The sequence below is a fragment of the Rutidosis leptorrhynchoides genome, chromosome 4, assembly GCF_046630445.1.
Source record: "Rutidosis leptorrhynchoides isolate AG116_Rl617_1_P2 chromosome 4, CSIRO_AGI_Rlap_v1, whole genome shotgun sequence".
In the NCBI taxonomy this organism is placed as follows: domain Eukaryota; kingdom Viridiplantae; phylum Streptophyta; class Magnoliopsida; order Asterales; family Asteraceae; genus Rutidosis; species Rutidosis leptorrhynchoides.
In genome coordinates this window covers 76821495-76835349 of record NC_092336.1, presented here as the reverse complement: position 1 = coordinate 76835349, position 13855 = coordinate 76821495, and the positions used below count along the sequence as shown (strand labels likewise).

General features: G+C 32.0%; 1 protein-coding gene across 1 annotated transcript; it reads left to right on the top strand.

The window, feature by feature from the left end:
• Positions 1-2411: 2411 nt before the first annotated feature.
• LOC139839795 (low affinity inorganic phosphate transporter 1-like) lies at positions 2412-4013 on the top strand. Its single transcript, XM_071829954.1, has one exon. The coding sequence runs from the start codon at positions 2412-2414 to the stop codon at positions 4011-4013; it is 1602 nt and encodes a 533-aa protein (XP_071686055.1).
• Positions 4014-13855: the final 9842 nt, after the last annotated feature.

The window sequence follows — 13855 nt, the reverse complement described above, 5'->3', positions numbered from 1 at the left end:
TTTTGGTGAATTGAAGTCGGGATGTTACAATATTATAAATGACAATTTTGCCCTTTAAACTCTATAACTAACAATAATAAAAATGTAAAAATTAAAATACAAACCAAAAGAAAAACACTCCTTTGTTCACTTCACATTACCACAGTCCAGTTTCACAATTTACAAACTCGTTCAATATCATTAACACAGTCATACAATTAACTAGCCACCATCAACTAATATTGGAATACATACAAGTATCAATATGCTCAACCCATTAATCGGAGTTTGTTTCTTCAAATTCGACCATTAAACCCAACAATTATGCTTGCCCATCTCTTACATCATTCCTGGTTGCAACATACGTTTTTTCAATTATCTCAGTTTTGATTGTCAAGTACTTGACGAAGATCCTTATTGAAAGTTTATACTAGTGTCTTCGAGTTCGATCATACCAGTTTTAATGGAAGTTCATTTTGGGTTATGAAAAATCTTTGAAACTTTATCATCAAACAATTTTTTTGGAAATAAAAACCTTTCACGAATTAAATTAGACATTTACAACTTTAAATTGCAGGTAGTCTCCATTGAGAAAAAAAAAAACAAAACTTTCACCATTTCATGAAGTTTTAATTGGCGGTGAAAGTTTGAAAGGGAAAGAAGAGGGCAGGAAAGGAATAAATTTGGTTGAATGGGGACAACACTACTTTTTTACCTATATTTAGGCAGCCTTTCATTTAGCAATAAGCTCCAAGTAAACCGCACAAAGTGGTGACCGAATAAAGTCTCCATAACATTGAGCCCATTAATGCGTTTGTAAACAGGCCCTTAGTTTGTCACAAGCCATCCTAAACCATCCAATTTTAACATTTCCTACAAAATAAAAATAATAAAACAAGTAAAAAAAAACAAAGAATAAGATTGATAATACAAATATAATTCATCAGATTTCAACCTAGAATATACGAAAAATATCTAGTAAAATTGATGTCAATAACTAGGTCATCTTGTGATTACTCATACACTAAATTGCTTAATCAATTCAGTGATGTCTCATGGTAACTAATAATGATAATACTAATACTAATATATATAGAACAAGATTAATGTGGTGTTTTATTAGTTACATATCATAGGAAGTTGATTACATCTAATATATACAAATTACAAGCTCGATCAGAGTTGTCTTCATTAGAAATTACAGTATATGATTAAAGAAACAAAGTGAGGCGTTGACCTCAGCCAATAACGAGTATATGCTTCAAATTATTCTTAGTCTTATTCTTTATAAATACACATGAACTCCACTCCTTCCTATTCTCACATCCGATCACCCATTTCTTCATTCAATTATCTCTCTCAATAGCCATTTCATAGCTACCCTCTTAACAAGGTAAACTTTCTGAATCGATCACACGTACATATGTTAGTCGTTACAAATCCTTTCATAAATCGAACTATATATCGAGAAAAAAGAACTTGAATAACTCATTCGGCAAGTAAAATTGTGTTGAATGATCCGTTATTATGTAAAATTTTACTTTGTTTAATTTATACTTGGTTTAGCTGGTAAACACATTTAATTATCATTGTGTTATATGTAGTAGATTCATAAACCAATGAATGATATATTTTTGTCAACAATAAAATAAGCTATACGTAATTTTGTGCTTTATCATATTTTAGAGGTAAGATTCAGTTCCATATCTTTTGAGTTACTTAATGGAGTATAAGTGTGAGTAACTTCTGTTTTACTTATCTCCTTCTGTATAATTTATGTACTTGCTTGTCAACATAACATGATACATTCATGTTATCAGAAACATTTATCGATAAATGTTATTTTATCAAAATAATAACATTTATCACAAAGTATCTTTTTAAATGTTCATATTTTTACGAGATCTTAATGTTTGTAAAAAAAATTCAAAAAAAAAAGGAAAAGGAAAAAAAATTACTTTCTCCAAAAAATGTTTCCCTCTTGATGAAAACAATATATATATATATATATATATATATATATATATATATATATATATATATATATATATATATATATATATATATATATATATATTGTTTTAATATTGTTCATTATAATTCGCATATCGACTGATTAAGCATTTTGTAGTAATTTGTTTTGTACATGCATGCATGCCTTTTAGTTAATACTAATGGCCGGCAAATACAAAATTACTCATGATTAAATAATCATCTTTGACCGATAAATAGTTCAATTTATTGTAATCATCAATCAATAGGTGATACGATACCCAACAAACATTTAAAATTAACTTTTAATAAGTATAAAATTCATGTAAAATTTAAACTCGATCATGTTTATAGACTTTATTAATTCAAGTTTTGTTAGTTACATTGATTTTTTTTTAATTTATTTGTAGACACACTAGTTTTGCAAGAAGAGTGTAGCCATGGCTCGAGAGCAACTGCAAGTGCTTAGCGCACTTGATGCTGCTAAGACCCAATTTTACCATTTTACGGCTATCGTGATTGCGGGTATGGGTTTCTTCACAGACGCCTACGATCTCTTCGCTATTTCCCTTGTAACCAAGTTACTTGGACGTATTTACTACTTCGACAACAATGCAAAGGTACTCAAGCCTGGAACCCTACCCCCTAGTGTAGCCTCATCGGTTACAGGTGTCGCCCTTGTTGGAACGCTATGCGGTCAACTCTTCTTCGGGTGGCTTGGAGACAAAATGGGACGAAAAAGAGTCTATGGTATGACTTTGGCTCTCATGGTCGTGTGCTCACTCGCATCGGGCCTTTCATTCTCACATGAACGAAGGGGTGTGATGGCTACTCTTTGTTTTTTTAGGTTTTGGCTCGGGTTTGGTATTGGTGGTGACTATCCACTTTCGGCTACAATTATGTCGGAATACGCAAATAAGAAAACTCGTGGTGCATTTATTGCTGCGGTTTTCGCTATGCAAGGTTTCGGAATTTTGACCAGTGGAGTGGTAGCATTGATCACGGCTGCATCTTTTGACCACGCGTTTAAAGCTCCCCCCTTTAAAACAAATCCAATAGGGTCCACAGTTCCTCAAGCTGACTATGTCTGGAGAATTATTCTCATGTTTGGGGCGATTCCGGCCGCCCTGACATACTATTGGCGTATGAAGATGCCAGAAACCGCTCGTTATACAGCTTTGGTAGCGAAGAACGCCAAACAGGCAGCAGTAGACATGGGTCGAGTCTTAAATGTTGAGATAGCCGCCGAAGAGGAAAAGTTAGAGCAAATTGAGTCGCATAACCAATTCGGATTGTTTTCTAAAGAATTTCTTCGTCGTCACGGGCTTCATTTACTCGGAACATGTTCCACATGGTTTTTACTCGATATCGCTTTCTACTCACAAAACCTATTCCAAAAGGATGTATTCTCCGCAATTGGATGGATCCCTAAAGCGGGTGAAATGAATGCCATCGGCGAGGTTTTGAAAGTAGCAAAAGCCCAAACTCTGATTGCGCTTTGCAGTACTGTCCCGGGATATTGGTTCACAGTTGCCTTCATTGATATCATTGGTCGTTTCGCAATCCAACTCATGGGATTCTTTTTCATGACTGTTTTCATGTTCGCCCTAGCTATTCCATACCGCCACTGGACCTTACACGACAATCGTCTTGGCTTCGTGATCATGTACTCCTTAACCTTCTTTTTTGCTAACTTTGGCCCTAACGCCACAACCTTCGTGGTCCCTGCTGAAATCTTCCCAGCCAGACTCCGATCCACTTGTCATGGAATCTCCGCAGCTTCTGGGAAAGCGGGAGCCATTGTCGGTGCATACGGGTTCCTCTACGCTTCTCAAAGCCGCGACCCAAATAATACCGATGCAGGGTACCATACAGGTATCGGAATCAGGTACTCGCTTATCACACTCGGTGTAGTCAATTTCTTAGGAATGGCGTTTACATTTTTAGTCCCCGAAGCTAAAGGCAAATCGCTTGAAGAAATGTCCGGTGAAAATGAAGAGGAAATGGAGCCAACCCCCAACAAACGAACCTCACCTGTTTGATTTACAAGAAACATGGTATTTTTTAAAAAAGCTTACTTTTTAGTATTTGTATTTTGAGTACCTATGATTGCTTTAGGAATCCTGTAAAGATTCAGAGAAGGCGACTATATGAATCTTGTTTTAATGATTAATAAATGCAATTATATGTAACTTTGTGTTTGTATCTGATCGAATGCAATGTATTTTTGTGTGCCATGTAATTATTTGTTTTTGTTATTATATAAAGTTGTCACTGTTTAATTGTAAAACCGCCCGTCATATTCACTATGGCGTGATGTCAAATTGCGTTTTTGAAGAGAGATAATGTTTTAGTTGTGACGTTATAATGTTAAATTTTTAAAGTTATGTTTTAACATTCAACATGTCATGTCCAGTGGCGGAACTATGACTTTTTTCACCGGGGGCAAAAAAAATTTAAAACCGTAACAATTTTTTTGGACAAAATATGAAGGTTTTTAGGCAAAATATTAAAGTTTTTAGCAAATTATGAAGGTTTTTGGGCAAAAGTTGAAGGTTCTGGGGCAAAATTTGAAGGTTTTTATTCAAAAGTTGGAGAATTTTGAGCAAAATTTGAAAGTTTTGGGGCAAAATATGTAGGTTTTGGGGGGAAAAAAATTCACCGAGAGCAAAGTCGAAAGACCCAAAATTTTTACACTGAAAAAAAAATCCATCGGGGGCGGGCGCCCCTGCCCCCATGTAGTTTCGCCTCTGGCCATGCCCTCAGCCCGCCCTCGAGTATGCCCTCTAAGTCGCCAGTTGTAGTGTCAATCCCTCAGTTTGCCCACACTAGCCTCGTAGTGAGGTTTTCTTCAAATAGCATATTTCAAATGGCTTTAAGACATGTAAATTGAGTTGTTTAATTAATTTAGCGGAGCATGTCACAACGAAGAAGTATGTCATTGTAAGTAGTGTCCATGTCTTGGAGAGAAAATGGAGAGAAAATGGAGAGAACATGATGATATGACGCTAATGTCCTGGTGTGAAAGAATGTCATTGTTGAAAGTTGTCTTACGATGAATGTCAAATTTGAGTGAAAAGGTTTTGGGTAATACGATAAAACATTATTGAAAGTTGGGTAGAAAAAACTATATAATTAAAAAGTTGTAGTGAAATTGAGGTGCTAAAATTTGGTTGGGTGTAAAAATTTTCATTTCCTCGTCATAAACTAGACGGACGCACTCTTGTGTTAATTCTGACGTCCCGTAACAGGCGTTCGGGGCATCAAATTTGGCCAACTTAAATTTTGACGCCTATCTAACACCTCGTAACGCGTGATCTAACAATTTTATTATAACAATTTGAAATTTAACATATATATATATATATATATATATATATATATATATATATATATATATATATATATATATATATATATATATATATATATGTTATAATATAGTCAACATATGAAATAGTAATGTTGAAAAATGTGGATGATCAATAATTGTTGGCTAGTGAATTTTCTTGTATAAATATATGGTGAATGTAAGAAAGAAACTTGCACATTTCTTAATAAAAATTCTTCTCTCTCTTTTACTCCCTACTAATTCTATAAGTTAACAATAATAATTAAAAATTAGAAGACCACTAATAGTTGTTAACGACAACCAAATTATAACACGTTATCAGCACGAAGTGCTCCGTATAATCAAGGTTTATCTAAGCAAGCACAAGTCACTAATCAAGGTAAGAAATTCTTTAACGATATCTTCTATTATTTATTACTAAGGTAAATATTATTATCATTATAAGTAAAATTATACTTCTGTAATCTAACTTTTATTAACTTCACTAACATTTATATTTATGTTATTTAAGTTATATATGGTCGGTTATACCGCCTGAATTATATTTATGTAATCTAACTTTTATTAACTTCACTAACATTTATATTTATGTTATTTAAGTTATATATGGTCGGTTATACCGCCTGAATTATATTTATGTAATCTAACTCTTATTAACTTCACTAACATTTATATTTATGTTATCTAACATTTATGATTACTTATGCAATTAATTATTATTTATTTCATGCATACTAATGTTTATTCTTAAAATTTATTATTTATGCATAATATGTTTATTCTCTTAATCTTCATATTTATACTAAACGTATTTATACTAAATGTATTTATAGTAATCGTATTTGTACTAATAAAATTCTTTTATTAAAATTATTATCAATACAACGAGTACATAACAGTCGTTAACGTCAACTAACGACGTTACAACGGTAATATATACATAACGGTTGTTAACGTCAACTGACGACGTTACAACGACTATATTTTTCAAAAATAAAATAAACATCTCCATTTTTCACATTTTCACAAATCAATCTTCATTTTCTCAGATTACCACTCTCAAAAAGTTTTTTTTTGTAAAGATGATTTACACAAGGATGATTTTTCCTATTGTATTGGTCATACTAACTATCATCATTGTTGCTAATATACCACCGAGTGAACCTATATTCTATCCTGCTCTTGTGGTTTTATCATTTGTAATCATGCCATAATTCTGTTGTTTGCTACTTATGAATTTAAAATGATTCTAATTTCATTTTATTATTTGTCTATGAATAGAAGTTGATTATGATTATGATTTATGTTGTTCATCTTTTTGATAATAGAAAATGTCGAATTTGAAAAGGCTTAAATTTGCTCCTTTAGAATCAAGTGGGAACAAATACTTAACATGGGTTATGAATGTAGAAAAACATCTCGAATCAATCGGTATTTTAGAAACCTTAAATGAAAATAACAATTGTTCCGAACAAGAGAAAGCAATAGCAAGTATTTTTCTTAGCAAACATATTGACGAGTCCTTAGAATCTACATATTATATAATCGAAGATCCAAGTGTATTATGAAAAATACTCAAAGATAGATACGATTTTAATTATCAAGAAATAACGGTGATCCATGAAAGAATAAAATTGAAGATGTTAGTAGACGCTCTTATAAGAATCCCGGAGATTCTTATTAATGATCTGGTAACGTGGATCATCAGTCTAGTATTTCTTGAATACATGAACATCTTGTTTATCTCTAAAAATAAGTCCCAAAAGAAAAGAAAACGAGAGTGAATCTTTTGAAAACCTCAATTAAGTAAACCCTAAGCAACCTTAGACTTATATGATCTGAATTTCTAAAGATGCCTAGATTGTTATGTGTCACTCATAAATAAATAATTTTAGACCACAACACACATGTTTATTAGGTGTTATCTTTTATGTACTGCGGATTGTAACTTGTTTGCAGGTAATAGATTTTTGATTATCTTGTTGAAATTTTAATATGAGTACTGCCAAAGTACAAAATCAATCACATGGTGGAAATATTTGTATTGCATATAGTGGTACCACACACACAATACTAAAATCTAAGATATATTTCATTAATTTGAAATCAACTGAAGGAATTATAAATACTATATCAGGTATTGCAAACTTGATAAAATGAACGAGAAAGGCAAAATTCATGTTACCAAATGGTACGAATTTTATGATAAATAAAGTCTTGTTTTCTCTCAAATCAAAAAGAAATTTGTTAAATTTCTCTGATATATATCATAATGGATATGATTATCAGTCAATGATAACAGAAAATGAGAAATATCTATGTAGCACCGAAAATCGCATATGATGAAAAGCGCAACACATATAATGAAAAGCGCAACGCATATGATTAAAAGCGCATATGATAAAAAGCGCATATGATGAAAAACGCAACGCGTATGATTAAAAGCGCATATGATTAAAAATGCATATGATAAAAAACGCCTATGATGAAAAGCGCAGCGCATATGATTAAAAGCGCAGCGCATATGATGAAAAGCGCAGCGCATATGATTAAAAGCACAGTGCATATGATTAAAAGCGCATATGATGAAAAGCGCATATGATGAAAAGCGCAGCGCATATGATTAAAAGCGCAACGCATATGATTAAAGGCGCATATGATGAAAAGTGCTTATGATGAAAAGCGCAGCGCATATGATTAAAAGCGCATATGGTGAAAAGGATATATGATGAAAAGCGTATATGGTGATTAATGAAAAAGCGCATATGGTGATTAATGAAAAGCACATATGGTGATTAATGAAAAAGCACATATGGTGATTAATGAAAAAGTACATATGGTGATTAATGAAAAGTATATTGTGAAAAGGAATCACAAATGTTTCTTGAGAGAATTCAAGGTGATATATATGGATTAATACATCCATCATGTGGACCATTTCGATATTTCATGGTTCTAATAGACACATCTAACAGATGGTCTCATATTTGTTTATTATCAAATCGAAATGTGGCATTAGAAAAGTTTCTTGTTCGAATTATTAAATTAAGAGCACATTTCTCGATTACACCATTAAAAAGGGTGAGACTTGATAATGTTGGTGAGTCAACATCTCAAGCATTTTATGATTATTGTATGTCTAAAGGGATTGTTATTGAACATCCAGTTGCTCATGTGCATAAAAAATTGGTATAGCTGAATCAATAATTAAAAGCATGTAACTAATAGCTAGACCATTAAAAATGAGTACATAACTCTCAGAATTTATATGAGGGCATGCAAATTTACATGCTGCCACTTTATTTCACATTAAACAAAGTGCGACTCATAAATATTCTCCTCTACAACTTGATCTTGGCCAAGAGCCAAATATTTCACAACATTTAGATATTTGATTGTGCAGTGTATGTTCTAGTTACACAATCACAACGCACTAAAATGGGTCCTCAAAGGAGGATGGGAATATATGTTGGATATGAAACATATTCAATTATAAGATATATTGAACCCATGACGAGTGATGTTTTTACAGCACATTTTGCTGATTGTCATTATAATGAAAAAATTGTTCCCTATATTAAGGGGAGAAATGAAAAATAAAGAAAAAGATGTTTCATGATGTGAACATAAGTTAATGTATCTTGATCATCGCACAAAAGAATGCGAAAAGAAAGTTCAAAAATAATACATATGCAAGAACTTGCAAATAAATTACCTGATGTATTTACAGATACAAAAAGTAGTGACTAAATCATATATACTAGCAGTAAATGCTTCAGATAGAATTGAAATTTTAAAAGCTGGCAATAATGTCACTCATGAGTTTTTGCCACGCCAGAAACGTAGGAGACCAATTGGTTCCAAAGATAAAAATCCTCGAAAAAGAAAATCAGCTGATAATGAGGTAAAAGAAAGTGTTCAAGAAGAACCACAAATCAAATCTCCTTCTGCAGAGGAGATTGATGATGTCAATATGGAAATTCCAATCAATTATGCACATTCAAAAAATATTATGGAACCGAAATGACATGAAAAATCTTGATGAGATATTTTCATATAATGTTGCATATGACATCATGAATGATGATGATGATCCAGAACCAAAATCTGTCATGAAAAAATAGACATGATTGGGATCATTGAAAAAGAGCAATACGAGCTGAATTTGAATCGCTCAATAAAAGAAAAGTTTTCGGATCTATCGTTCTCACACCTAAAGATGTGAAACATGTGGAGTATAGATGAATTTTTATGCGAAAATGAAATGAGAAAAAAATGAAGTTACAAGGTATAAAGCTAGACTTGTAACTCAAGATTTTTCTCAAAGACCAGGAATTGATTATGATGAAACTTATTCCCCTGTTATGGATGCAATTACTTTTAGATACTTAATCAGCCTGTCAGCTTTCTAAAAATCTAGAAATGCATCTCATGGATGTTATTACTGCTGATCTTTATAGATCACTTGATAGTGATATATATATATATATATATATATATATATATATATATATATATATATATATATATATATATATATATATATATATATATATATACCTGAAGAATTTAAGGTATCAGAAGCATCAAATGCAAAACACAAAGAAATGTACTCAATTAAATTACAAAGGTCTTTATATGGGTTAAAACTATCAGATCGCATATGGTATACCCGATTAAGTGATTACTTGATAAGAAAAGGGGTATACAAATAATCTTATTTGCACATGTGTTCTTATTAAGAAAACAATGTCCGGATATGTGATTGTAAGTTGTTTATGTCAATGATCATAACATCATATGAACAAATAAAGAGATCAGTATTGCCTTGGTTTGCAGATTGAGCATATGCCTAATGGTTTACTTGTACATCAAACAACTTATACAGAAAAATTTTAAAACGTTTCAATATTAACAAGGCAAAAACCATTAAGTACTCCTATGGTTGTTAGATCACTTAATGTTGACACTGATCCATTTCGTCCCTGTGAAGATCATCAAGATATTCTGGGACTAGAAGTACCATATATTAGTGCAATTGGAGATCTTATGTATTTTACAAATTGTACAAGACTTGACATTTCTTTTGCAGTTAATTTGTTGACAAGGTTCAGCTCAGCCCCTACAAAAAGACATTGGAATGGGATCAAGCACATATTTTGATACCCTTGAGGAACTGCTGATTTAAAAATTATTTTATTCTAACGATTCAAAACAAGATTTGTTTGGTTATACAGATACATGTTATTTATCTGATCCTCATAAAGCTAAATCTCAAACTGGATATGTATTCGTAAATGGAGGTACTGCATTATCATGGTGTTCTCAAAAATAAACATTGTTGCACCATCCTCAGATCATGCTAAAGTCATTGCATTACATGAAGCTACTCAATATTTTTGGTTGAGATCAATGGCACAATTCATTACTGATTTTTGTGGACTAGAACGCGATAAAAGTACAACAACTATCTATGAAGATAATGCAGCTTGCATAGCACAAATGAAAGAAGGGTATATCAAAATTGACCGAACAAAACACATACCTCCTAGATTCTTCTCATACACTCGAGATCTCATTAAGGACAACCAGATTGAAATGAGATATGTTCAATCCAGCAAAAACTCTGCTGATCTATTCACTAAAGCACTTCCAACTGCTATTTTCAGAACGCATGTTCAATAGATGTAACAGCTCAATGATATCTACTTGAGGGGGAGTCAACTATATGCTGCACTCTTTTTTTCTTAGCTAAAGTTTTTATCCCACTGGATTTTTCTTTGGCCAAGGTTTTTAACGAGGCAGTAATATATAGTCGATATCCGATCAAACAAAATTGTCATCCAAGGGGGAGTGTTATAATATAGTCAACATATGAAATAGTAATGTTGAAAAATGTGGATGATCAATAATTGTTGGCTAGTGAATTTTCTTGTATAAATATATAGTGAATGTAAGAAAGAAACTTACACCTTTCTTAATAAAAATTCTTCTCTCTCTCTTTTACTCCCTACTAATTCTATAAGTTAACAATAATAATTAAAAATTAGAAGACCACTAATAGTTGTTAACGACAACCAAATTATAACAATATATATATATATATATATATATATATATATATATATATATATATATATATATATATATATATATATATATATATATATATATATATATATATATATATATATATATATATATATATGAGTAATCATGCACATAACTTTAGGGTTATGTGCATCTAAATTAGAAGTGTATGTAATTTAGAAGTGTAGGATCCATCTGTTCATTGATGGATATCTTTGTATATATCATTATTATTAAGAATGAAATATTACCTTGCTTTTAAAAAAAAAAAAAAAAAAATAACTCTAGGGTTAAAAAGCCCGACGCTAACATATTAAGGGTCACTTAGTTTTCCATATTGATGCGCTCACTATTAGTCATTCACGCACCACAATTCCATGTGTCATTAGCTTGTACTCCTTATAACATCTGAAACCTACAATTGTCGAATCGTCTTACCCATCGTTGAACGATCAGCAACTAACCACCCTCTCGGCATGTTCCTCTCAATTAAGGTTAGCCACGTTTCCCATAGAATTAAAGTCCAATACGTTTAAGGTATATTTTATCTATGATCATTCCTTGAACACCGACAAACTATCATTTTGATTGAAATTGAAATATTAGATTAAAATTTTGAAAGGTGTTTATAAAAGATTTCAGTATGTTTATAAATTCGAAAAGTATACATAGATCTGAAACATAAGTTGGGTTGTAAAAAACGGTCGACTCGGCCATCGCAACGGTTTTATTCATGTACCATCACATCACAACGGATCTTAAAACAAGTAAAAAAACGTTCAACGATTAAACAACGGTAAAAACGATCAAAAAGCCAAAAAAACCGCTGAGGCGGGGTCAAGGCGGATGTTGCCCAATGTTGAAATATTTATCTTTGAAATATATATAACAAGTCAATGTTGGTCAACATCTGTATCGACCCCTTCTCGGCCCCTTTTTGAGGATGGTAAGAAGGTGAATATAACTTTGAGGGATAAATCTATGAAGATTGTGTTGGTGGAAGATCTGTATACACTTGGGATGACAGACTGGAAGAACATTGTTGTGATGTCAAGGTCTGTGAATGATAATGATTTCAAATGGTGGATTGAATGTGAGATAATTTGTCTCTTAGAATTTTCAAAAGAAAAAGAGATTGTAAGTGATGAGAATTATGACCAGTTCTGTGTTCGCATTGGGATTAAAAATAAGGGTAGATCGGCTAGTCTAGCAAAAGAAAGGAAGGGTGGGACGAGGGTTCATAAAGTACCACAAGATCAAAGCAGTCAAAGGACTCGAAAAAGTTGCATAAAAATCATCGTTGAATATCAAACATTTGAAATATGTCTGATGAAGAACATAACCGTAGTCTAAATATTTTGAAGAAGAAGCTAACAGAGAAAACAAAGGGATGAGAAGAAAAGGAAAAAAAAAAGATAGGGTTTGTATTTGTTTGTTACTAGACGATTGTATGATTTATATTAATAATATTTTTTGTTTTTAGCTGTGTTTTTATAAGTATTTTTTGTTTGAACGATTGTATTTATTAGTATATGATGTTTTACACTACTTTTTTGGATGGCGATATAACATCTCAAAGTTTATTAAATAAACTATATACATGTATTCACTTGAAATGTTACATAACATTTTTTGCGTGCCAAATTAAACCACACAACATAATAAATTAATAATTAAACATTATAATTTTAACACCTCTAAGATAACAAATTAAACAACTCAAAAGGCAGCTTCGACTTGATGATAAACACGTATATATTGCATGATCTTAAAAAACGCATCAAGTTCAATCAACAACTTTAGTTTTAAGGGTAATTGATCTTGATGAATGCATCTTTTAGATCTCGATGATCCACCATTTGTTTCAAAGTATTATCATCCAAATTGACTGCGTTCATCATTTTCATCAGTTCCCAGCTTCAATATATGACGAAAAAACAACTCGGGTAACCGCTCATCTTACACCATTTCTCTATCATATTTGTCCACTATGGTGGGGTTCCACTTTCATCAAATGATAAGTATACACTTCATAGATGCAAGTACTGCATACCTAAATTCAAACTTAAAAACTTAATAATACACTGGTGGTGGTTATGATGTTAATAAGTACGTCGCAACACTAAAATATTTTGATACCCGAATGGATTTATATGGTGTCTTTTATGGGACAACAATGGACATCAAGTAACATTTGAGTCATAACCAAGTGAGAGTTGGGTGACATCTAGCTAACTCCAATTTTGTAGAAAACTCCTCCAACTACTTTAATTCGAGGCTTGTTGAAGTAGATAACTACTTTTAATATGAAAACCTTGAATTGTTGTGTTCCCTTCGCAGTCACTTAACAATGATAAAGGTACATAGTTCCACAATCTCAATTATAAATCTCAGTGCTCTCCATCATATTATAGCAGAAACACCCTCAGTTGGTCCGAAGCG

What these genes read in the sequence shown, in the direction of transcription:
- LOC139839795 (XM_071829954.1), top strand. Translation starts at nt 2,412, where the DNA reads ATGGCTCGAGAGCAACTGCAAGTGCTTAGCGCACTTGATGCTGCTAAG.